The sequence below is a fragment of the Fragaria vesca genome, linkage group LG3 (assembly GCF_000184155.1).
Source record: "Fragaria vesca subsp. vesca linkage group LG3, FraVesHawaii_1.0, whole genome shotgun sequence".
NCBI classification, from domain to species: domain Eukaryota; kingdom Viridiplantae; phylum Streptophyta; class Magnoliopsida; order Rosales; family Rosaceae; genus Fragaria; species Fragaria vesca.
In genome coordinates, this window is record NC_020493.1 from 571,379 (window position 1) to 596,979 (window position 25,601).

At 37.1% G+C, this 25,601-nt stretch overlaps 6 protein-coding genes and 1 non-coding gene across 7 annotated transcripts; 6 read left to right on the top strand and 1 right to left on the bottom strand.

Moving 5' to 3' along the window:
• Positions 1–5,466: 5,466 nt before the first annotated feature.
• On the top strand, positions 5,467–7,067 carry LOC101299365. The gene is made up of 6 exons (XM_004295229.1): positions 5,467–5,737; positions 5,823–5,899; positions 5,983–6,019; positions 6,310–6,529; positions 6,686–6,761; positions 6,849–7,067. The coding sequence occupies exons 1-6, from the start codon at positions 5,467–5,469 to the stop codon at positions 7,065–7,067; spliced, it is 900 nt and encodes a 299-aa protein (XP_004295277.1).
• Positions 7,068–7,803: 736 nt separating this feature from the next.
• On the top strand, positions 7,804–7,877 carry TRNAR-UCG. Its single transcript has one exon. It is a non-coding gene; the product is annotated as a tRNA-Arg (tRNA).
• Positions 7,878–8,143: 266 nt separating this feature from the next.
• On the top strand, positions 8,144–11,034 carry LOC101297911 (aminomethyltransferase, mitochondrial-like). The gene is made up of 4 exons (XM_004293257.1): positions 8,144–8,400; positions 8,987–9,561; positions 9,868–9,986; positions 10,270–11,034. Exons 2-4 carry the CDS (start codon positions 9,001–9,003, stop codon positions 10,814–10,816), a joined length of 1,227 nt encoding a protein of 408 aa, XP_004293305.1. The 5' UTR covers positions 8,144–8,400; positions 8,987–9,000; the 3' UTR covers positions 10,817–11,034.
• Positions 11,035–12,361: 1,327 nt separating this feature from the next.
• LOC101299654 (probable F-box protein At4g22030-like) lies at positions 12,362–13,645 on the bottom strand. Its single transcript, XM_004295230.1, has one exon. It carries the CDS (start codon positions 13,643–13,645, stop codon positions 12,362–12,364), a length of 1,284 nt encoding a protein of 427 aa, XP_004295278.1.
• A 1,432-nt stretch (positions 13,646–15,077) lies between these two features.
• Positions 15,078–18,027, top strand: LOC101298202 (peroxisomal membrane protein PMP22-like). Its single transcript, XM_004293258.1, has 7 exons — positions 15,078–15,239; positions 15,495–15,593; positions 16,589–16,690; positions 16,893–16,968; positions 17,265–17,335; positions 17,434–17,519; positions 17,663–18,027. Exons 1-7 carry the CDS (start codon positions 15,168–15,170, stop codon positions 17,715–17,717), a joined length of 561 nt encoding a protein of 186 aa, XP_004293306.1. The 5' UTR covers positions 15,078–15,167; the 3' UTR covers positions 17,718–18,027.
• Positions 18,028–20,142: 2,115 nt separating this feature from the next.
• On the top strand, positions 20,143–21,453 carry LOC101299943 (probable F-box protein At4g22030-like). The gene has a single exon (XM_004295231.1). The coding sequence runs from the start codon at positions 20,143–20,145 to the stop codon at positions 21,451–21,453; it is 1,311 nt and encodes a 436-aa protein (XP_004295279.1).
• A 452-nt stretch (positions 21,454–21,905) lies between these two features.
• Positions 21,906–24,252, top strand: LOC101298492 (putative methyltransferase DDB_G0268948-like). The gene is made up of 2 exons (XM_004293259.1): positions 21,906–22,113; positions 23,436–24,252. The coding sequence occupies exons 1-2, from the start codon at positions 21,964–21,966 to the stop codon at positions 24,075–24,077; spliced, it is 792 nt and encodes a 263-aa protein (XP_004293307.1). The 5' UTR covers positions 21,906–21,963; the 3' UTR covers positions 24,078–24,252.
• Positions 24,253–25,601: the final 1,349 nt, after the last annotated feature.

The following is a 25,601-nucleotide window of genomic DNA, read 5'->3' on the forward strand; positions in this document are numbered from 1 at the left end:
TTTTCCGGCGAGATCACCCAAAACTTCAAACAAAGTCGATCTCGCCGGAAACTGGAAAAAAACTGAGTCGCCGGGGAGGGATAGTGGTTGGGGACGTTGCTGGAGTCTTTTGGGGTGGAGGCGTGTCGTCGCCGGCGCCAGAGGGTGGAGAACAGACGGACGTCCGCACTTTAAGCCGAGTGCGGACGTCCGTTTCACATCCTCTATATATATATACACACACACAGAGTCCCCTTCCAGAGAGGAATTCCTCTTTGAAATTAAAGTGCGGGACTCCTTATTTCGCTCACTTTCAGGTAGTATTTCCACATCTCAATCGTACAATATCTAAAATACAGTGTGTAGATCGTTCATGCAAAGTTTCACCAAATTTGAAGATCATTTGGGTACCGAATTAGATTAAATAAATCAACAGAACAAAAGTTGTCCAAACAGAACCGTTAGTGTAAATTACGAATACTGAAGCTCAAATGATCTTCAAATTTGATGAAACTTTGCAAGAATGATCTACACACTGTGTTTTAGACATTGTACGGTTGAGATGTGGAAATACGACCTGAAAGTGAGCGAAATAAGAAGTCCCGCACTTTAATTTCAAAGAGAGATCCCTCTCTGGAAGGGGACTGTGTACATATATATATATATACACACAGTCCGTCTCAGGTGCAGACGTCCGCACCAATGGTTTTGGTGCTGATTTTCATTTTTGCACCACTTTTCGATCAAATTTCCTCATCTCCACCGTCTAGTATCTAGATAATATTGTGTAGATCGTCTCTGCAAAATTTCAGCCAATTTTGTAATCGTTAAGGCCCTCAAAATTGTGTTTTTTGGTATAAACATGAACCGGACAGAATTCAGTCCGTCCATTTGTTTTTCGAGTTTGAGGGCCTTAACGATTACCAAATTGGCTGAAATTTTGCAAAGATGATCTACACAATATTATCTAGATACTAGACGGTGGAGATGAGGAAATTTGATCGAAAAGTGGTGAAAAAATGAAAATCCGCACCAAACCATTGGTGCGGATGTCCGCAGTTGAGAAAAATCCTATATATATATTATATTTCTTTAAACCTTTCTTAATCTATCAAACACTTCAAATCCTAAATTCACGCAAGCAAACAACGGAAATTGCAATTTACGGAACTTTAATTGATGGAGTTTAAAATTCCATTATTTCATAATGACTCAAGACTTTAGAAAAGTCTTATCAAAACACAACGCCAAAGAAATAATATTAGAACGGATTTCGAAACTCTAAAATGACAAGATATGTATTGACACATTGATTGCTTATCTAAAACTGTTGAAATATGATTGAAATGGTTATGAAATTGTTTAAGATTGATTTCCATATTCCAATGATTAATGGATGTAAATAGCTATGAGAAAGAAAATCATCCAACACACACCAATAACCCTAATCAAGCCAAAGTGAACTAACTAGGAAAAAATAACTGTAGATTTGAGTTAGATGAAACAACTCATCCGTTTGACATGATCTTATGCATCTTATGAACCAAGGTTGTGAGATTTGAGACAAACTGTTTTTATTGCGGAACTTATGGTGATAATTGGCCTTTTAAGTTTTTCATATAGTGTGCATTGAAGTGGGAGGAGCAATATATGAGGGAAGGAAAGTGGATCATCCCCAAGGTATTGGGGTGACTAGTTTAGAACTTTGGATGGTTAGAGCATCTCCAACAACTCTTGAATTAATTATTTATTATAGCGGAGGAAATCACAAAATCTATATATATATAAAAATGTGTCCAACTCTAACATATATTCTATTCTATTATACAAAATTAAATGTTTTGTGTATAATTTAATGAATCTATATAAATATTATATATTTATTCAAATCAAATCCTAATTCTCATGTTAAATATTTTAATTTTATGAAGTTTTTTTTAATGCTAAAAGACTGATTACAAAATAGAACCTCATGAGCACCCAGCTCCGAAGAAGTTAAAATTAATGGCATGCCTTACAACCTTACAACCAAACGGAAGCCTAAATCCCAATGACAAAGACTTGAAAGCTGGTGGCCAAAATTGGCAAGCATGAAGTTTTTTCTGTTTTGAGAAGAGAGAATGAATTTTATAAGGCAAAACAATAAATATTAGAGATTTATTTATAAATATACAAATTTTGATAATTTTATAGATATAGAGGATCTCATCATTCTCTCTCTTCACACTTTTTGTATTATAGATGATGGTTTACATGAGTTGTTGGAGTCAAAACAATGTGTTTTTCCTCTAAAATAGAGATAATTTTAGTTTTACATGAGTTGTTGGAGATGATCTTAGTGTCATCGTTTCGCTCTCATCAATTAATTAGCTTTTTGAGTTTTGGCTAAATGTGGCTTAGGCAATAACTCTTACTTCCGAATTCAGTTATTGAGACTTACCATATATAACATATAAGTGCTGACCTTTTTAGAGGTTTCTACGCCAAATATTTTTTTTTTCTATAACAAGATTGTCATTAAACATAAAACAAACCATAAACATAATAGAATGAACATCAGGGTCAATAACAATAACAAGAGAATGAACAGAAAACTGACTACTCAAATCTTTCCTAGATACCCCTACTCCACCAAAAACATCCTACTCATCCTGATCAAAATCCTCATCCAAAAACATCATGGGCCAGCATTTTATTGCTGCCCTCCTTGCTATTCTAACCAAGCATGAGACTCCTGTCCTGTTCATGACACTATAAATGACTCTGATATTGTATCACACCAAAAAACAGGCTACAATGCCATTGGCGGCAAGAAATTTTTCTATGCCAAAAACGTTTCTTTGTCCGGCCTTTTAAGGAGGTAACTTTTCCTACTTTGACTAGGAAGCTCAAAATGAGGAGAAAAAAAAAATTTGTTTCCAGCTAAAATTTTTTAAAAGTTTCTAAGCCAAAAAAGTTTACCCCGTCGAGATAAGAATTTTTCCTATGGTAAATTTTCGTACTTTGAGTAGATAGGGAGCTCAACATGAGAAGGAAAAAACATAGACTTTGTCTTTTAGCCTTCCGCCATAATGTTTCATACTCCGGCCAAAATATCTCTTATGAGATGGCTCAAAATTTACCGATGTTTCTAGGCCAGAAAAGGTTTACCCCGTCAAGCTAAGAATCTTTTCTAGGGTAATTACTTATCGTAGTTTGAGTAGGGAATTCAACATGAGGAGAAAAAAAAACACATACTTGTTTTTTAGCCATCCGCTATAATGTTTCATACTCTGGTCAAATATCTCTTTGATTCCCAGTTGACTGAAAATGATTCTATCTATCATACCATCAATACATTTCATACATGTGTTGTATATTGAGATTTTCAAAAAAAAAAGAAGAGATTTAGCAAAGTTGTAGTTTCATAAGATATCAATGTGCCGTAAAAAGACAAAGGATGAGAAAAAAAAAATTAGTTGGATCAAAAGAAAGAAATATGATTGAAAATCATAAAACTTTGACATCTTTAACAACACATCTAGAGAGGTTGAGAAAAGCATTGGAGGAGATAAAGCTTGCTAAGCAAGCACAAGCAAAATTTGATGATCGAGTTTGAACTTTTTTTAACCTCGTTTTAGCGTAACTAGTCTTATTGGTTAGATCGTTTTGTTCTCTAGAGTCAAGATTGTTCAACAGAAGACCAAACAACCCACAAATAAGTAGGCCCAAGGGCAGAATGCCCTACGTCTTAATGCATCACTATGTTATTATTAAACCCTAAACCCAGGTATTACTCTTCCCTTCAAGTTTCATCTAATTTGAGCTAAACCCTTTATTATAACACACGAGTTTTTGGGAAATTTTATTTTGTTTTGACATCTGGTTTTCACCATTCCTTTGTACTTATAAACACATCCTAACATATTGTGAACCATTTCACCATTCCTTCAAGTTTCACCTAATTTGAGCTAAAATCATTTACTATAACACACGAGTTTTTAGGAAATTTCATTTTGTTTTGACCTCTGGTTTTCACCATTCCTTTGTACTTAATTATAAACACATCCTAACATATTGTGAACCATTATAGCATCAAAAATCCGTGTCTTTTAACATATATTATTTGTTTTAGTTTGTTACTATGCCTACAAACTATATTATTGACCATGACAGAAGCGAGCCATAGGTTTCAAATATTTGTGGTCTATCCTACATACATATTTCTGTAATTTCTAAGTTGTGAGTAACGGATGGATATGTAATTGTCATCCTGACATGAATACCTTATATATTCCTTCTTTTCTTTATGGAAAGACATGCATGAGATCTTCTAATGAATACCATTTGTTCAATATATATGTTAGTGCTCCATATTCATGTAATAAGTTTTTTTTTTTTTTGTATGCGAATGTTGATGTAATATTTAGTTATAATACTAATAACAGAATGACACAAGCACACTGTGTGACACAACTCTCTCCTCAAGCCACTCTAAAAACCATGACCATGTATCACTTGGCCTTTTCCTCGCTCCATCTAGATGTCCAAATATAGCCCTCTCTGCATGGCTTGCTTACATAACCACCGTGAGCATTTTGGCGTTCACGGTTCACCGTGACGTCTTCGTCCCCGATGTGTCTCCGAGGCAGCGAAGACCGACATGCGAAGCATGTCTACGTAGCAACACTCGCTGTGATTCTTGTTCATCTTTTTTTATTGGAAATACCGAAATATATGTGTTTGTTTCGGGATCAATGTGAATGATGCTCACCTTGTTCTAGCTTTGATAAAACTGCCTGATCAGATAGCAAAACTTCTCTATTTTTCGGCTGGATTCAGGGAGCGAGGTTTGAATGTTATAAAATACAAATTAAATATTTGGGGTCTCGATCTCCAGAATATTGAGGAATGGTTACTGACAAAGGCGGTTTGAAAATTTGATGGCAATTTTTGGTATGCTTCCTTCACGACATTCATTGCTTCTGTCACCATCTCATTCATACTCGCAACGTCTCTCATTTCTTTGTTTTCTACTGTCAACTCCATTCACTTCACTTTCTTAACGTTTACTTACTTTGCTGACTCGATCTCTTTTAGTTTTACAGGTTTTACCTTGGCCAGCTGATAGCATCGAGATTTTGCAGGCTAGCTAGGGTAGATAAGACCGAGTTATATAAGAAATGGTATCGTCATCTTTTGGTTATATATGAATATATTTGACTTGTTTACCTTTTACCCTTCATTTTCACCCAATCATGAATGCAGTTTTGAACTCAAACCACAACCGACTGACCCTTCTGCAGGGCAGGTCTGAAATTCTGTGCTGAGTACGTTTTTTTTCTTTTTCCTAATTGAAACTCCTGAGGACTAAAGTGTCCCTTTGAGGCCGGGAAAAGCTGTCACTAAAGGACACAATGAGGAACATAGTTGCGCTATTTATTCTCTATCTTCTCCTTTGTGTGTTAGCAATTTTTCCTTGCAGTACTCTCTCCAAAATATCAAGAAATGAAGAGAGTTGAGATAGTTGATCGTCTGAGTTCTCTTATGAGCTTTTCGTCCTCTTCACTTGACAATGGAGAAGTTGTATATTCTCCGAGCTACTCGTCATTTGGTGATCAAGCTGATCAAGCTAGTTTGCCAGCGCAGCAGATGAGCCTGATGAAACCATCAGCTACAGTTAGACCTTATCTTCGTTCGAAAATGCCTCGGCTTCGTTGGTCGTCTGATCTTCACCGCTGTTTTGTGCATGCAGTTGAAAGGCTTGGAGGAGAAGACAGTAATTGCCTAAGCTCTCTCTTATGTCCATGCTGAGCACTCTTAACATCTTGTGTTTATAATATTTCTTTTCCTCTTCGTCACAGGAGCTACTCCAAAGTTGATTCTGCAGATCATGAATGTGAAGGGCCTTACCATATCTCATGTAAAAAGTCATCTTCAGGTCTGCTTTAAATTCTTCTCTGAGTTTCTTATTTCCTTTCGGGAAGTTACCTTCTTTCTCACGTTGAGGTTTACCATGAACAGATGTGCAGGAGCATGAAGCATGAAAAACGCATACAAGGTACATATATATGTAGGGATATCCCATATATGTATATACTTTTTGTATACACTTTATGTTCTTGACTAATTGTAGTATTGAACAGTGAAAAGTTTTGTCATTTCTTTGGTCTGTTTTATCTAAATCCCTATTTGCTTGAGTCAGTGAATTGTAAGTGGGATCTGATCATGTTCAAATCTATTATACATGATCACTTGATTATTTAGAAAAGAACATCAAAGCAAGTATATAATCAACATGTATTGTTTAACTTAATTAGCTCTCTGAGAATGATATTTGATCCATTGCAGAAGCGGCTATAGCAGCAAAGAGGAATGATAAGGCAAAGCTCCCCGACACAAGCAATTCATACTTGCTACATCCAACCAAGAGTATTGCTACTCTCCCTTGTTGCCAAAGGAGCAATTGGATGATGAGAAACATGTACAACAGTGCACCCTACCATAGCAATAGAAGCTTTTACTGCATTGAAGGAATTGATCACAATAATACCAGCACTGTGGCAAAATGGTCTGTTTGATTAATTTTTTTTTTTTAATTTTGGTCTATATATGTAGTTTTTACTTAGTTGTAACTTGTAAGAGTCTTAGTTCATGTTGAGAATAAGAATGTGTACACATTCTTACATGTGTAACGTCATCTGACTTTGCCTGGCTGTTTATACAGGAACAATGAGAATTGCAAACAGAATTCTTACTTCATATTCACAGATCTAGTCAAAAGAGGCAGTGATAATGCTCAAGTACTACTCCTGTTTCTCTTGTCTATTTCTATGTCCTGGCTCTGAATGTACAGTTAATATATTCCATATATACATGTATCTTTTCAGGAGAGCAATGATCAAGTGAAAGCACTGTCATTAGTCAATGCTGGTTGCCATAGCACTCATAATAAACTGGAAGATTTAGCAACAGGAGCCCATATTGATGCCGCAATGTCTCCATCACTCAAATCATCACCAAAAGCTTATTATTCTCAGCAGTTCAGGCTAAGGGACGCTGCGAATTCAGTTGTGGATGATGTCTCTCTTGAACTTAGTCTTAGTTAAAAATCATTGCCAAATGCATGTAATTACAGAGAGAATGTAGAAACCTCCTCAAAAGAAAATCTACCTTTTCCTTTGCAATATTCGATCTCCTTCGGAATTGCTTTAGCTAAAAACAACATTTTCCAAACCAATATTAAATCTACTTGAATTTATGTTGCTTGGATTTACTTAGATGACTACTAATAATTTGATTTAGTACAATCTAACATCATCTTGTCATCCTTATGTCATCCTTACTTTATGTAATGGTTATAAGACATCCAAACAAATCTAAACAATTTAAATCCAAGCAGAGAATCCGGATCCTTTCCAAATGTAGCCAACTATGAACAACGAAGCATTACCTTCTAGTGCATGGTTTAGTGAGCTTTCGTGAGCTTGCTTAAATTAATCTTCATATTGCACAGCTCGATCTTGCATTACCTACCAATCCTGCTTATCACTCAAAGCTTAAACACATTGAAGTACTTCAGTTTGTTACATCCGGGAACCAACTAACCATGGTAATTAACTAGAAAAGTAACAGTAATTAGCTTAAGTAAACACACTTAACCGACTATTTAATCTTCATATTCACTCAATTTAATAGTTATAAGAAGTTCAAGCAAATACAACCAACATGAATTCAAACAAAGAAGTCGGATCCTCTATGTAAAGGTATCTCGTGGAATGCTGAGGCTAGGCGAAAGGAACTGTCAGTACATATATCAAACTAACAACACTGACAACAACAACTGACCGCATAGCGCAGTGGATTAGCGCGTCTGACTTCGGATCAGAAGGTCGTGGGTTCGACTCCCACTGTGGTCGATTTAATTTTATGCTCAGTCCCTAGTGCAAACCTATAATCACCTGCCCTCACTTCCACCACATCCCACCCTATACCCCTCCAACACTCTGCTTTTGCAAAACCTCGGACAAAATGAGCGACAAAGATTCTGTCATGTCAGACTCCACCACATCATTAGCCGTCTGATCATTCAAGTCTAGAGCAACTCTGGTGTGACTGAGAAGCACTGAATCAGCCATATATATATGAAACAGTGAAACACAGAGTGAGATAGAACTCATTTGGATGGTGTTTTGCTATCACCACTCACTAGCGATGTGGTGTTGTTTCGATTAGGAAGGGAAACCCTCCTCCACCCACTACATACCACCAACCGTTTTTTCTTTTTTTCTTTTTTAAATTATTAATCTTTTGTCTCTGTGTCTCTTACTTGCACTCAAATATATAAAAAGCCCACCTCTTTTTGGTGCTCACTCTTTTGGGGTCTCAGATTTGCGTGCACTTGAAGAAGTGATAACACAGAAGAAGACCCTCTTCCACTATGTGAGTTTCTTGTTTCTCTCATTTGGGTTATGTTAGATCTATGTTGGTTGTTGTTGTTGTTATGTGTATTGCTCTTTAATGGCTATGGGGATTTATGTTTTTGATGACAGTCATTTTGTTTTATTGGAATGCGTGTTTCTGTGATGTATGAGTTGGAGGGTGTGATTGAATCTGGTTGATTCAGTAGCAAGTTTTCAGTTCCTTTGGAGTTTGTTGGGATTGCATTGGTGGATTTCTGGGTGCAAAGTTAGGAACTTTATTGAGCAGAGGTTGGTAAAGACCTCAGCTTGGTGATTAGGCTGTGTCTTTGTACCGTTGTATTGAGTCTTTTGAGTTTGAATGTTTATATTTCAGTTTGGTGATTATGGTAATGCCTCAATGCAACTCTACAATGAGATGAAGTGCTATGCAGCATTTTTTGATGAACTTGTAGCATATATTGATTGTTGTACTTGAGATATGAGGGTGTTGGTTGAATTACCTTTTGGTACAACTGTCTTGTTGAATTTGGGTGCATTTTGATCATTTGAGACGTTTCTGCATTTTGCAATGTGTACCGAAGACTTACCATGGATTTGTTTTTCAGATAACTTTGCTAAGATGAGAGGAGGGGGTTTGTGGCAGCTTGGTCAGTCAATCACCCGACGTCTTGCTCAGGGTGATAAGAAGGGTGTGGCTCGTCGCTACTTTGCTTCAGAAGCTGAGCTCAAAAAGACAGTTCTTTATGACTTCCATGTCGCTAATGGTGGGAAGATGGTGCCGTTTGCTGGATGGGGCATGCCTATTCAGTATAAGGACTCGATTATGGACTCCACTGTGAACTGTAGGGAGAACGGTGGGCTTTTTGATGTCTCTCATATGTGTGGCCTGAGTCTCAAGGGGAAGGACTCCATTCCGTTCCTTGAGAAGCTGGTCATTGCTGATGTTGCTGGTCTGGCCCCTGGAACGGGGACACTAACTGTCTTTACAAATGAGAAGGGAGGGGCAATTGATGACTCTGTTGTCACCAAGGTCACTGATGACCACATATACTTGGTGGTGAATGCTGGATGTAGGGATAAGGATTTGGCTCACATTGAGGAGCACATGAAGGCATTCAAGGCCAAAGGAGGAGACGTCTCATGGCACATTCATGATGAGAGATCTCTTCTAGCTCTTCAGGTGAATCCCTTGATTCTTTTTTCTTTTTCTGTTTGGCAATTCTTTTTCTTTTTCTGTTTGGCTATTCTTAAATCCTTGCAGCAAGTGTCTGTATCTTTATGCCAGTTTGCTGTTATGTATGATTGTAGTTGTTTGATTCAGCTGCTCTCTATTTTGTATATTTACAACTATGTTAATTCATTACAATCTTTGGAATATGAATATCTGTGTGAGTGAAGAGAAGTAAGCTCAAAACCTTGAATTTACAATAGCTGATTAATATCCTGTATAGTGATATATGCTAAGAGTATTGAATTTTCCATGCAGGGTCCTCTTGCTGCCCCAACTCTTCAACACTTGACAAAAGAAGATTTGAGCAAGTTTTATTTCGGAGAGTTCCGAATTTTGGATATCAATGGGGCACACTGCTTTCTCACTAGGACTGGGTATGCTTCCTATTTATCTCTTCTTTTTCAAGTAATTTCTTTAACTGGCATAAGGGATTTTCCCAACTTTGCTACTTAAGTTTCCTTCTTTTGTGATTACCAAGAAAATGTATGAAGCAATTTAATTGTTATTTTTTTGGTGATATCTGAAAGTCTAATATGCTATACTTAATTTTATCTGTTTAGTTCATATTTTTTGGTTCCCTTTCCAGTTGGCACTTCTACTCTCTTATGGAGTAATTCATGAAGGTTGTTTGATACTTTTTCTGACTGAGAATTTTAGGTACACTGGTGAAGATGGATTTGAAATCTCAGTTCCTGATGAGAATGCATTGGATCTTGCCAAAGCAATCTTGGAGAAATCTGAGGGGAAGGTGAGACTGACTGGATTGGGAGCTCGTGATAGTCTCCGATTGGAAGCTGGTTTGTGTTTATATGGTAATGATATGGAGCAACACATAACACCAGTGGAGGCTGGGCTCACATGGGCTATAGGCAAGAGAAGAAGGGCAGAAGGTGGCTTTCTTGGAGCTGAGGTGATTCTCAAACAACTTGCTGATGGTCCTTCGATCAGGCGTGCTGGTTTCATCTCTTCAGGCCCTCCTGCTAGAGGTCACAGTGAGATTCAGAATGAGAAAGGTGAAACCATTGGGGAAGTGACAAGTGGAGGATTCAGCCCTTGCCTGAAGAAAAATATTGCTATGGGGTACGTGAAATCTGGAAACCACAAGGCTGGAACAAAAGTTAAGATTGTTGTGCGAGGAAAGGCCTATGATGGAACTGTCACTAAAATGCCTTTTGTACCAACAAAATACTACAAGCCAACCTAATTCAAGTGCGGTATTTCATCTGCGGGAGGTTCTTAGCGGTACTCCTTTTGACTTTGTTATAAACATCCAATGCTGCAGTCAATACTGATATCCATTCTCTACTTTCTATGAATCTGGAATGAAATGGAATTGGTTGTTTTCACTTTTATGCAATAGTCTTTGGAGAGCTGCAGTTATATACTTACATGGTTACTGATAGATGTCACTGCAAATTTGGATGATACACTTCTAAGCCTTTAAAATGACGAGTTCGCTTTTGCATTCCAGCATCAAATAAATCTATTTTTCTTCATTTGGCTTCAGACTTGAGTGTTTTCAGCACGCCGTTCCCTACTTGATTAGTTGCTATATTATATATTAAGGTAGATTGATAAATCTGTAGTCTGATGTCAAAGGATGTAGTTTGATCTTTGATGTCAAAGGCTGAATGTGGCTCCGAGAGTGTTTACTCGTCATTTGTTGCAATTTTCAACATATATAGATTGACCGAAGGATATCAGACTCAAACAAATAATGGAATCAAATTGCCAAGTCAAATGGAAATATATACATAATGGTGAAAAAGAGCAAATTGCAAGTTGGCGAACTACATTTTTGCTATGGTTGTTGGTTGTTTTATCAGACAAACCATGCTCTAAGAAGAAAACTAACAAGGTGACACCAGAAAGAATGAAACATGGTGTGGAGCTGTATCTGTACTCTGAATCACAGAGACTCATAATGACAGTTCAACTGGGTAAGATGACACCATAATCAGACAATATTGAGGGAGGAAATTCAATGTTCACAAATGAAGGTGTGGAATAAAATTACCAATGCTCTTGATCGCTAGAACTACAAATTTCGCCAATGCTCTTGATCGCTAGAACTACTAACCTTACCGTGTTCGGAGTGTCTCTTTTTCTGCTCATTGATACTTACCACTGTTAATATTACTCTCTTTTGCTTTAGCAAGATGTCATCGAGTTATTGACCAAGTTACACGATGAAAATTACATTGACCGCAGTGTAGGAAGAATTTTCAGATGTGACTCACTCAAACTCTCCAAAAGGCCGAGTCCAAGGCCTTCAAGGTAAGACTCCTATTCAAAAGTCAACATTATCAGTTGATATAAGCCATCCAACGCGTCTTTTTCTGTACACCATGATAATAACTTGATAATATTTCATGAAGTTCGTTAATTTGGTTTACGTACTAAGTTCCAAATAATCAAAACTCCCTCCTCTCTCTCTCTCAACTACCCGACCTAATATGTAAACACAAGTCGGTGACTGTAAATAAGCGCAAAACCAGTTGTTAAACAAATAGTAAACAAAGCTTAATTAATCAAACAAACAAGAAACAAAACGCTTTCTCAGTCATGCATGACAGCAAGTGATGCAAAGAACTAGAAAATTAGACACATTTTTCTGCAAAAGTTGTAGCCAAAATACGAGGATTATCATTAATCTTTCATCTCTATGTTACATGATTTTGTACAAAGAACCAAAGAATCAAAGGAATTTTTCCTTTTGTTTGTACACGATGTTATGCTAATTAAGTAATCAGAACAGTCTTGAACCCATTTCATCTACAACTGTTCCATTTCTCCTACATGAAGCTGATTTTGATGCAAGTTCTCTAAGCTGAGGCAAGTTTCTTCCCAATTGCATAGCAATCTTCATCTCAAACAATTCACCATTTTCTCTTTTCTCCAAATCTTGTTCCCCAAGTGTGGCTTCAATTGTATCCTCCAATTTGTTGAAGAAGCCAGCACAGTACCTATACATCTCAAACACCATCCCAACTTGAGCACCATGTTGAAAAGCATTGACTGCAGTGCTCAATGAACCTGCAGCCACTGCTGCAATGGCTGCAATATCATTGTGACCCACAAAAGCAGACCCAACGGCTGCAACTCCAGTAAGCAAAGGACCAGAGATAGCCAAAACCTTGTTGATCTTGAGTGCAATGTTACCTAATCTCTCGTAGTCTTCGAAGTCTTTGCTCTTCACCACTGAAATAATTTCTCTCATTTCATCTTCAAGATCTTCACTCCACCCATTAGTCTTTCCCATCCTTGATTTCGTTTCGCTTGGTTTTTGAACTCCATGACTTTTAGGCCACCAAGCAGCTGCCTCAAACTTTTTAGGGTACTTTTCAAGCATAGCTCCAAGCAATGGAAGAGGGTAGGCTTTGTCAAGGGCCAAAACCTTCTCCATTGTTTCCTTCACATCTTGTTCTGTCGGCTCACGAAGTGCTAGTAAGGTATGGATTTGAGTTTGGATTTGCTTGAACAATCTTGTAGCATTGCGCTGTTCTTCAGCTAGTTGTGAAGGTTGGATCTTGTTCATGATAAGCAACATTCCTGAGGCTGCAGTGAATAAAAGAGCGGAAGACAACTTCAAGGCCAAAATGGGAGTTCCATCACCAACAGTGCCTGCAATTCCAGCCATGACTGAGGCTGTGAGAGTGATCATGTTGATGGAGTTGAGCAGAAGAATGTTCCAGTTGTTACGTTGCTCGCCGACATTGATGTGCATCTCAATTCTGTCTGCTACTTCCTCTAGGATTGCATAGAGCTGAATGGTAGCTGTAGAAGTAGTGGTAGTAGAATGAATGTGGTTTGATGATTCTTGATGCTTTGGTTGAGCTACTTGGTATGTGTTTGAGATCCCATCACTCAGTTGTAGGCCTTCAAGTACCAACTTTGTTGCGGTTTTCGGGTTGGTGAAGCGGAGTCTTGGAACTTTGGGGACATGGATTGCAGCATTGATCATTCTCCTTGAGGAACAAGAAAGAGTTGAAGATGCAGGGAATAAGAGACTTGAAGTTTGCAAAGAAGCCATTTTGGTTTGGTTTTATCTCTTGGGTTGTCTTTGTGTGAGTTTAAAAGAAGATTAAAGGGCAAAAGATTTGAGCTTTTTGGTTTTGTTGTAGAAGAAGAGAGGAGAAAGTTGAGAATGGAAGAAGAGGGAACGGTTGTATTTATAGTGATGGAAGGGACAAGAAGAAGAGGTCAGATTGGAAAATATTGACTGGAATGGGAAGACTTGGCCCATTTTCTGACCAACCTGACCCATTCACCATTTTTAATTTTTCTTGTTCAAAAATTTCATCCACAACTGTGTTTCCTCAGTCTCTCTCATACGATCTCATGCAATTTAGAAATCAATTCACTCGCATTGCTTGCGTAATACTCTCATGACTTGAATAAATCTAATGCCAACTTGAGATTTGAAATAGTCCTTCACTGCCTTCACTACTTGGTGTTCTTGGTGGACCGAGTTAACAAATGCCTTGTTGTCAAACCTTGGGAGTACAATAAATTGGTGGTCTTTCTTCTCTTCTTTTGTTTTTTGGTTAATCAAAATTCACTCCATTGCCTCTTTGCTTGGATCAATAGTGGAGTGTCTTCTATAAGTGCTTGATGATTTGAATGCATTAGTTTATTATGATCTTGATTTGAGTTGTGTATTTTATGTCATTTTTCAAGATTCATTCTTGTAGAGTTGGTTTGTGAAATACAATTATATATTACTAAAAATGTCATAACTTGCATTCACAAGTAAAATATAAAATATTACGATCTTCATCGAAAAATATATACACGAGACTATCATGGTCATTTTAGGTTGCTAACGTTAATTTCATGCTCTCTTTATAAAAATATTGATAAGAGTTATAGTTAAAACGTAGGTACATGTTTATTTTAACAATATAATCACACCATTTATGTATTTTGTCATAACAAGTTTTGCATAACAACTATCGGTGGATTTACAACTCTACACACATTTTCTTTAAAAAAATTAAAAAAATCGTACATGAGTCACTTCTCCTTTTCTTGACCTTAACAAATCCCACATTACTAACCCCACCTACAAAACTATAGGAACGAACTACAAATTTACAAAAGCAAATGGGAAACGCTTAGGAGTTTGCATAACCTCAGGCAGGTTTAATTTGAGCGGTTCCAATTTGGGATCGGATTGACTATTCAGTTTTTCAACTACAAACTTCAAACCTATATGTCAACCTTTGCATTCCATATATCCTTGAAAACATATCAACATATTCACACCCCAAAAAACCAAACAAAAACTCAAAAAGGAAGAGAATCAGGCAAGAAATACAACACAAGGAAATCACTGATTGGTAAAATCTAAAAGGAGAAGAATATGCGAGGCATTCTTCATTAAATAACAATAACAGTAACATAGTAACATATTATTGGGCAATCCCCCAATATAGGTAGGAGTAGGACCACTGTCAGAAAGTCCCTGAAATTTAAACACTTTATTAGATATTTCTGAACAGTTTCAGAGCTAATTGAAGAGAGGAATTTGGAGACTTTGGAACAAGGAAAGCATGGGTTCCATAGCAAAGAAGGGGTTCCAGCAGTACTTGATTCAGCTTCAGCGACATCCTTTAAGAACTAAGGTCAAAGCCCATCTCTTTTTTCATTGATTTCCTCTTGAACCCATGATTGGTTTTGCTGTGTTTTTTGATCAGAAGTTGAGAAAGATTGGAACTTTATGTGGTTTTAGGCTGTTTTTGTTGTTGGCTTTTTAAAGATGTTGGCTTTTTGACTCGATTATGGTTTGTAGTTACTGTTGGGATCTTGGCCAATTCAGTGTTTTTGAGGTCTTGGTTGTTTTGGGATTTTTGTGACACTGTTTTTGTTGTTTAAAACAGGCACTTACAGCTGGGGTTTTATCTGCAATCAGTGATATAGCGTCTCAGAAGCTCACGGGGATTCAGAAACTTCAATTAAGGCGGCTTGCTCTCAAAGTGGTATGGTCCTTTCCCTTCACCATTGATTGTGGTTTACTTGTTTTACCAGTTTCACAAAACATGTGTATGTTCATTTTGTATGTGTGCGCTTGCTCTTGTGTTTTCCTCGAATTCTACTTAATTGGATGATGAGCAGTTCATCTAGATGAATGTAAATGTTATCCTTTAGGTTAGTTTAGGTGTACTCTTTATGTTTGATCATCGTGATAAACACACATTGCATTTCGTGAAGCTCAATATTTAACCTTACTTGGAATATGTCTAAGCTAAATTTGGACCGGCAGGCAAACAATTGCAATATGAAAAACTAGGCCCTGTTAGTTGAGCCATTGTTGGTGGACCACTGAAGTTGAAGGGTTGTTTGGATTGCCCAATACTTGGGAATGAAATTCAATTCATCAGCAGTACCATACCTATCAGTACCAAAGTCTAAGTTATAAGGACATATTTACTTCCCCATTCCTGGCTGGTTTACTTGTTTTGCTGGTGTAAGATGTAAAGGCAGTGCAATGTCTGTCCAGAATAAGAGCTGTGAAATCACTTTAAATGTTTGAATTACAAGTGAAGTTGGTTTCAATGGAGTGCAATTCAATTGAGTGGAAATGTACAACTATAGCCTCCACGGATAACCCTGACCTGGGTTTATGGAGCCACAGTCAAAAGAAAACAAATATCTCTTAATCTTTTTGCAAACTAATAAAGCAAAAGAAATGTATGCCTCCACAATGAGACAATGCATATGTGTTGCCCTGGTTGTTGGTTCAATTTCATTATGCAGTCCTAACTGCAGTTGTTTTAGTTTGATGAAGAACTACTATCTCTTTAGTCTTTAGGAATGGTATTAATTGGTTGTAATATTTTAATATGTGCTAAAGGAAACAAGGCTTTAGTTTCTAGTTTATGCACACATGCCATTTCGTTATGCAGCATCGTTACATGTTTTCCCTTGCTTATTTTTTTATTTTTTGGATATAACCTTGCATTTCTAAATGCAGCTTTTTGGAGTTGCTTATCTTGGACCATTTGGGCATTTCCTGCATTTAATACTGGATAAGATTTTCAAGGGGAAGAAAGATAATAAAACAGTAGCCAAGAAGGTATACTTTTGCTCCTTATATTCATGCTCTTGTTTGTTTGTTGAGAAAACCTTGCAAACGATTGAATGTTTGAATCATCTGAACGATTCCTAGTCCCTTCCCTTCATATTTGCAATCATGAGTTTTTACGTTTCTTAGTTTCCATCCTCTCCCATCTTAAACAAAGATGCTGTGCTCATAGTCTTCATGAAATTATTTGCAGGTACTAATGGAACAATTGACATCTTCTCCTTGGAATAACTTATTTTTCATGCTTTACTATGGGCTGGTTGTAGAGGGTAAGTAATGTCAAAGCCCTTGATCTTCAATTTTGTGTCTGAAATATTGGTATGTGAAAAATGCTGTTCAAGCTCAATAGTTCTGAGCTAGACCGCCCTTATATTTGAGTATGAACTAAGTTTTGTTTTTAACAGAGATTATAATATTTTTGTAGAGTCACAGCTCTTAAATTTTCAAAGAAAGTCAGCCTGACAGAGGCGTGATAGCCTGTGAACTAAAATGAACGTTTAAAGTAACAGTTAGTGTGAACTTTGTTGCTCAATGCTCATTGTCTAATGAAGTTGTAATAACGCAGGAAGACCATGGATGCAGGTGAAAAGTAAAATTAGGAAGGACTTTCCAACAGTTCAATACACAGCATGGACGGTATAATTCTGTGATGTCATTGTTACACATTCCCTATAAGAAAACAGAAATCATTTCATAATCTGGTAAAATAAAACCTTAATTGGATGGAAATGCAGTTCTGGCCTGTTCTGGGGTGGATAAATCACCAGTATGTGCCACTCCAATTCCGTGTCATCTTCCAGAGCTTGGTTGGGTTTTGCTGGTATGACCAAAAAATTTAAACTCCCATCTACTCTATATATGCATATACCTGCATTTAATTCTTTATATATTTCCTGATTTTTTTGTTCATCAAAATAATAACTGATCCTAGCTTTATGTTTACTCTCCTAACTTTGTTTTCAGGGGAATATTCCTAAATTTACAAGCAAGATCTGTGAAGTTACCAAAGGCCAAATGAAGAGAACTAATATGTAGTCGGCCTAAAGATATATTTCATGCTCTCGATGATTTAGTCTTAGTTCACAGATTTGATCTCTGCAGCAATCATGAACTCTGAATAAGTGATGGATCCCATTTTGGTGTATGCAGCAGTTTGCTGAAAATGTGTGATCCTGCCTCCTCTTGAACTCTGTTCATTTGTATCCATTTATAATTTCAACTATATTCTTTCACATCTATATGTGATTATGTATTTTTTAACTAAACACCTGTGACATGAATTTGACTGAATGCAATTAAAGAGATGCTGCAAAAGCTGTATTTTGCTTACTCGGTTGTGGTTGAAAACTGCAAATACATGTGAATCGCTAACTCAAAGCTCAAAGCAGGAGACATTTAGAAGTGAAGTTTGGAAAATCAAAGTTATTTTGCTTCTGTTGCAAATAAGCCATAGAAGACATCGATAAAAATAAATCTAGAGTGGAGCTTGGGATGGCTGACTTGTACTGACAATCCATGAAACAACATAACATCAAGTATGGCCTGCATTCTAATAATGTCCACAACGCAGTATTTTAGAAAGAATTCAGTAGCAGATGCTACTTAGTGTGTTTGATTTCTGGGTTTAACTCATTTAGGGGGAATGTGGAACCTGCAAATAAAGAAGAAACCCTTTACTTCTGAAAAAGAAGAGAAGACGTTATCATGTGCCAAGAATATAGGGAGCACATCGAGCATCCACATCAAGTATGAGAATGAACCACTATGAGAAAGTTGAATGAAGCACTCAAGACCTTGACATCATACAAATACAATGAACCACTATGCTTGTAGCTACAAAGGACATGGGCAAAAACTTCAAAAGTAAATTTAAAAAAAAAAAAAAATCTAAATACGAATTGGTGGTTAGCATTAAGATTTGTTAAGATTTTCTGGATATCTAAACTGTACGTCGACAAGCAGAGACCATTCGTCCAAGTATATTGAATCTGCTCCATTTTCTCTTTCTATTCATCCACCTATTTCTGAGTCCAAGTAACATGAAACTCGGGATCAATGGCCGAGTCTTGTTGAAAATCCACAAACGCATGCACATTGTGTTCCTGTGCATATCCCAAGTCAATGTTTGTAGTGCAAGACATTGAAATATTGCAACCGTGTTAGATTTCAGGGACTTTCTGTCCCCGTGTATATATGATTCAGATAGATCCACAATGCAAGAAGCCAAGAACTCGCTAACTTACTAGTAGGATTAATTTGACTCATACTTTAGAGACCAATGTGCAATTCGATCACACATAAAGAAGAAAACCACTATCTGCTGAAGAACACTTTCATCACGAAGCACCCACATCACTACCGTACCCTTCCTGAGTAGTTGAATGAACCATAGATGCAAAGACCTATTGACATCATAGGATGAGGAGCAATGCCACTAAGGGTGCAGATTTGTTAAGATTTTCTAGAATTAAGAATCAGAAACCAAAGAAATAATTTAACTACTTTCCTGGACAAATATGATAGAAACCACGTGCATAATATTTTGTAGAAACACCAAGATAAACTAAATTCTGGTTTCATTGAACATGAGGTTTGACACATTGTTTGGACTGATGTATCTTGAATTAGATTAAACAACAAAACCCTCTTAACTTCAAACCAAACAGAGAATTGAGAAGTGGTCAAATTAGTAAGCTGGTTATCGACTACGGTAGTCACACTAATTTGCACTATAATTTTCATGCTCATTTCTTAGAGGCACACATCGTGTTCTTTTGTTAAGCTTGAATTTAATGTGATATCAAACTATAAATGCATCAACAAAATCGAGCTTCTAGCTAGATTTTAGAGGTGTTATCAAATCTATTAAGATGTTGGAGAAAATTATAAAGAGTACAAACATAAGCTAGCCTTACTTTTCATAAAAATTCAGTTAGTTTTGTTAGTTGAATGCTAATTATCATAGTCGTTGGTTCTATTCTAATTTGAGAGAGATGGATCTTACTTTTACATTCATGGACATTATATAACAAACCATTCTTATTTTCATTATAACACATAACATTTAGTCATCCTGTCATAAATCAAACTAACTTCGATTATTCACTAATTTCTCAATATGGAATGCCTAAAACAAGTTACTTTTGTCCCAAATTAATTAGGCATCGACGCTAGTGCCTCTACTCGTTATTGGGTGTTGAAAGTTGAAATTCAATAATCAATAATGTATGAAACCTAGGCCAGTCAAACTGAATTTTGTGTCACAGCTCAAACCCCAAAATGAACCAATATTCAAACAGTGCGTACTGCCTCTTATAACGCATTATATACATAACTACCAGACTGGTTCCATTACCGTTCGCTTTCACTACATCCTCCTCTCATCTTAAACCAATCCAATCTGGTAGGAAGTTAATAATTTGATCTACCTTGCCAATGAAACTATGGCAACCTTTCAAGCCATAACCATATTTCCTTTGATGGAATCTTCAAATCAAAAACGTATTACTAAAGGAATAGTTATTTCAGCAACCAATGATGCAGCAAATGGCATGGTGAGTCCACTTACTTCTCTTCCCAAGCTCCCAACCAGAAGTTTGGCCGAGGCCTTGGACGTCAAAGCTGGTTCTTACAAAATTCCAAGCTCCAGTACTGTGCAAAAGGGAAGTGATTCCAATCCTGCCATTTACAATACTATTTCTGCATCACATAGTAGTAGTGTAAAACTTTCTAATCCAGTGGTGATGTCTGAGATATATGCAATCATGGAGGCAGTTGCTGATAGAGTGGAGATGCACAAGAACATTGGAGCACAGCGCGACAATTGGAACCAGCTTCTTCTGAGTTCCATCAATGTGATCACTCTCACCGCTGCAACCATTGCAGGAATTGCAGCTAGCTGTACTGCAAGTTCTGGAGTAGTAGCCTTTACGGCACTCAAGGTCTCTTCCACTCTTCTCTATGTAGCAGCCACTGGAATGTTGGTGGTGATGAACATGATCCAGCCGTCCCAACTAGCTGAAGAACAAAGAATTGCAGCCAGATTGTTCAAACAGCTTCATAACCAGATTCAAACAACAGTGTCTCTTCAATACCCGATTACAATGGATGTAAATGAAGCTATAGAGAAAGTGTTGGCATTGGACAGGGCATATCCACTTCCTTTATTAGGTGAAATGCTTGACAAATTTCCCAAAACTGTGAAGCCTGCAATATGGTGGCCGCAACAGAAGCAGCTTAGCCGACGAGGAGTACCTACTCAAGGAGTTGAAGGAACCTCCAACGGCTGGAGTGCAAAACTTGAAGAGGAAATGAGCGAGATTGTTGGGGTGCTGAAGAGCAAGGATGTGCCAGAATACTTAAGGTTGACTGAGATAGCCTTGAAAATTAACAGAACTCTAGCCATTTCTGGCCCTCTTTTAACAGGGCTTGCAGCTTTGGGATCAGCTTGTTTAGGTTCTAGTCCTTTTGGGGTTTGGAGTGGGATGGTAGGAGTGATTGGGGGAGCTTTGGCCAGTGTGGTGAACACAATGGACCATGGGGGTCAAGTTGAAATGGTGGTTGAAATGTACAGAAGCAATGCTGGTTTCTTTAGGCTCATGCAAGAAACCATAGAAGCAAATTTAAGAGAAAAAGAAGTTGGGAGAAGGGAGAATGGTCAAGTGCTTGAAATGAAGGTGGCTTTGCAACTAGGAAGGAGCCTATCAGAACTGAAGCATCTTTCTGTTTTCTCTTATGGAAGCAAACTGTTCTAGAACTCGTGTTATGTTGGTTTTGTAACATATATTATCTAACACTAAGGGATTTTCTAGGTACCTATATGTTTAATGGAATACCGGTATATGTTGAAGTAAAACATATACCGATAGACTTGATATCATCAAGAAATAAAATTATCCATGCATATATAACGAAGGAATTTTGATTACATACATTGTTGTATATGTTTTGCTAGGAAGTTACCAAGTGGTAGTAGAGTCCTAATTGAAATCCCCTGCCACGATACTGATGTTTCCTCAAATGCAGAGAATAGCGATAGAAACTCTACTCCTTTGGTCAAAATACAACTTCTCCATTGAGGTGTTGATTCCCTATGGGCCAGGCCAATTTCACCTGCTATTAATCCATTACCTTCCCCAAATATGACCCAAAATGAAGATGGTCGTATATATACGTGGTGTCGTGGTGACCTTCACGTCTCATATTACCTCCCAAGTTCTTTAAATCAAGTGGTACCAAACTTTGAGAGGAAAAGAGAGCGAGATATGGCGAATCTGTTCCTCAAACAATCAAAGCAGTACGTCGTGGCTCGGCCAGGTTACCCAGAAAAGCTGTTTCAGTTCATTGCTTCCAAGGCTGCCGCCCACGACCTTGCTTGGGACGTCGGCACCGGTAGTGGCCAGGCTGCCCGACCCGTAAGTTTCTCTTCTTCCAACATCCCAAATCCCCAACCTTAAATCTATTGATTCTAGAGAGTGATGCTCCTCTTTTTCGTCGGACGATTAGAAACTGAAATCGCATAATCCTTTATTTTCTATTATTCTATAGTTGTATGCTCGGTATTTCTTTGTTAGTGTCACAGCAATTTGATCAATTTTAACCTATGGCTGTATAAAATAATAGATAATCGTATGTTCCATACATACATTTAAACAAAGAACAATATGTGACGTATAAGGAAGCAAATGGTGTGGCGTATCGTCTAGCTCACCTTGCTTATGAGGGGCGTAGGGAAGGGGGGGTCAAGGGGTTCAGCTGACCTCCCTCACATTTTCTATTAGATCATATTGTTATCTAATTTGTCAGTTGAAATGTGATGTTGACACTATTTTGACCATTCTAACTAATTAAAGAAAAGTTTGGCATATAAAATATTAATTACAATAATCAATTTGGACAAAGGAGTGTTCAACTCCTCACGTGTGTTTGTTACGTGTGGCTCTCTTATTTTTTTTTAATATAGGTTTCTAATCCGAATCAATGATTGATTGCATCTCCCTTTAATATTACAATTAAAACATATTCCTAGTATTTTTTTTTGTCTTTTTAATTAATATGTTTTCCTAATCAATCAATTATTGTGATTGATTTCTCGTGCACCTCTATATAAACAGTTTTAGTAGCTTCTTTACGTATTTCTTTTTGTTATCCTTCAATAAATTTTTCCCTATCGTCGACAACCTTCATAATTAAAAACTTGCAATTATGAATGTTTTAGTTTTATTGGAAAAGTATCATAAGATAAAAGCAGCAGAACAGTCGACTCCATCTGAAGCTCCTCCAAAATTTCTAAATATGAGCAATCGTCGAGGACAATTATAATTACTTTAGAGAGATTTGCTATTTTATTTAGCTTTTGTTTTCAAAGTATTCTAATGATTTATAAGTTTTTATATTATTCAATAAAAATTATATTTTTATTTTGTGTGGCATTATTGTTTAAACTCTTGACCCTTCTACTTGTGGTTTCTGGCTACGCCACTGCTTATGCTGTTCATATTTCGACAAATTTAGATTGAAGAGGCTCCTCCTCTTATTGAGGATGCCCTATTCGAGGATTTATGTAAGAGTGCTCGACGTAATAGGCTATACATAGTTACATACCTCTCGAAGTACAAATCGGTTAATAAAGTTTTCTTTTCAGTAAAGAAAGAACGATGATTTTGTGACTGTACTTAGACCATTTTAAGGTATCTCTTTTTCTTGATATAGGCTTGCATTGTACAATTCATTTCAGCTGGCTGAGATCTTCAAGAATGTGGTGGCCACAGACACAAGCCAAAAGCAACTCGAATGCGCTCCAAAACTCCCCAATGTTCGCTACGTGCACACTCCTGCAGTGCTGACCATACCCGAAATTGAACAAAAACTGGCTCCAAAATCTAGTGTTGATTTAGTGACCATTGCACAAGCCCTGCATTGGTTTGACCTCCCTAGTTTCTATGAACAAGTGAAATGGGTGCTCAAGAAACCAAACGGGGTCATTGCTGCATGGTGCTACACTGTGCCTAGAGTTAACAACACTGTAGACACTGTCTTCGATCGGTTCTATTCCATTGATGTCGAACCCTACTGGGAACCGCCGCGTAAATTAGTGGACAACAAGTACAGCACCATCGATTTTCCGTTTGAGCTGGTTAGCGGAGAAGGAAGTACAGGACCGTTCGAGTTTGCGACGGAGATATTGATGGGTTTGGATGATTTTTTCACGTATATAAGGTCGTGGTCAGCTTATCAGACTGCTAAGGACAAGGGTGTTGAGCTTCTGAATGAGGATGTGATGGAACAATTTAAGCAAGCCTGGAATGTTGATGGTGGAGATGGACAGAAGGTTGTGAACTATCCTATCAATTTAAGAATTGGAAGAGTGGGGAATTAGTGTTGTTGATGGTTGGGGTTCTGTTCTAATGTTGGGTAGTGGGGAGCTGTGAAATGTAACTCTTGGATTTCTTAATAATGAGCATGATGGTAGTTTGAGTTTGGTTGAGACGTTGAGTGATGTAATTTTTATTGAAAAGAGCAAAATGACACTTAAAATCCACCGATTTCTGTTTAGCGAGGTTGAGCGGTAGCACTTTGCTCTACTACTTGGTGTTTTGAGGCTCTACTATATATACAAATAATTTGAACTTAATTCTAATAAATACATAATTATATCATAATTAAAAGAAAATTTCAAAATCGAACCCAATACCATTTAGTCTAGCGGCATAATCTCCTCTTTGTAAATAAGAGGTTATGAGTTTGACTCACGGAGTTATAATATATACTTGATAAAAAAAAATTGCCCAACCATGGTATAATAGAATAATTAAAGAAATATTAGAATATTAGAATAATTAAAAATATTTATCTTTTTAAATTATATGAACCACATATTTACAGTATTCCTTAACTAATCTTAATTGCCATAGATATCCGTATGCAATACGAATTACACATTTAACCGTGTGTGATGTTCACACAGATATCCGTGTGAATAACTAAATTAGACGCATGCTTCAATGGATAAAATTGTTAAGGACGGACATCAATGTGAAATTTTGACATTACAGCTATCAGTTTACCAAAATGTTTTATCTACAGATATCCGTGAGCAATGTATAAAAGAATGGGTGTATTGGGACGGGTGTTTTGCCGCTAAGAACTGGATACCCACACGGACTAAGGTGCCTACTTTAAAGAAAAAATAAAAAAGAAATAAGATGTCTCAGAACTCAATATCAACAAGGACTGCTGCAAGGGGCTTCCGATCGTCAACTCAGATCCCACCACCACCACTATGCCAGAAGCCAGTAAAGGTACGTGATATTCGTTCACTAGCTCTATGGGCATATTGAACGGATAAAGTACATGGTCATTTGGGTTTGTATTGATTATCAAACCAAAAATAGAATGAGAAATCTGTTATCATATCGGAATTGATAATTTTTATTTGGAAACTTTCAAATTTCGTTTTGATTTTCTTTCTAACTTGGTTTTTTTTCCTTTCATTCTTGAATATTGCAGGAGAGGGGTATCAATCTACGAGTGCGATGAGGAATTGAATTTATGGTTGAATAAACCGTAGATTGAGGTGAGGAGTTGAGCTGTGATTCTATGAATTTGCGAGGAGGAACCTGATTGCAATATCAGTTACATCAGAGGTCTGTTAAAAGTCGGTTATTGATTTTGGTTGTCATTATCTATACTTGAAATTTGTTGTTGACTGTAAGTCTGTAACTTCTTCAACATAGATGAAGATAAAAAAGCTAATGACAATAGAAGCAGAGTCGCATACTCATTGATTGGACAAAGAAAGGTATGAATACATTGATTGGATTTTTTTTCTTTCATGCTACAGGAATCCGATTCTGCATTTTCAAAGCAAATTTTGTTTGGGTTCTCAATTTGCTTTATGTTA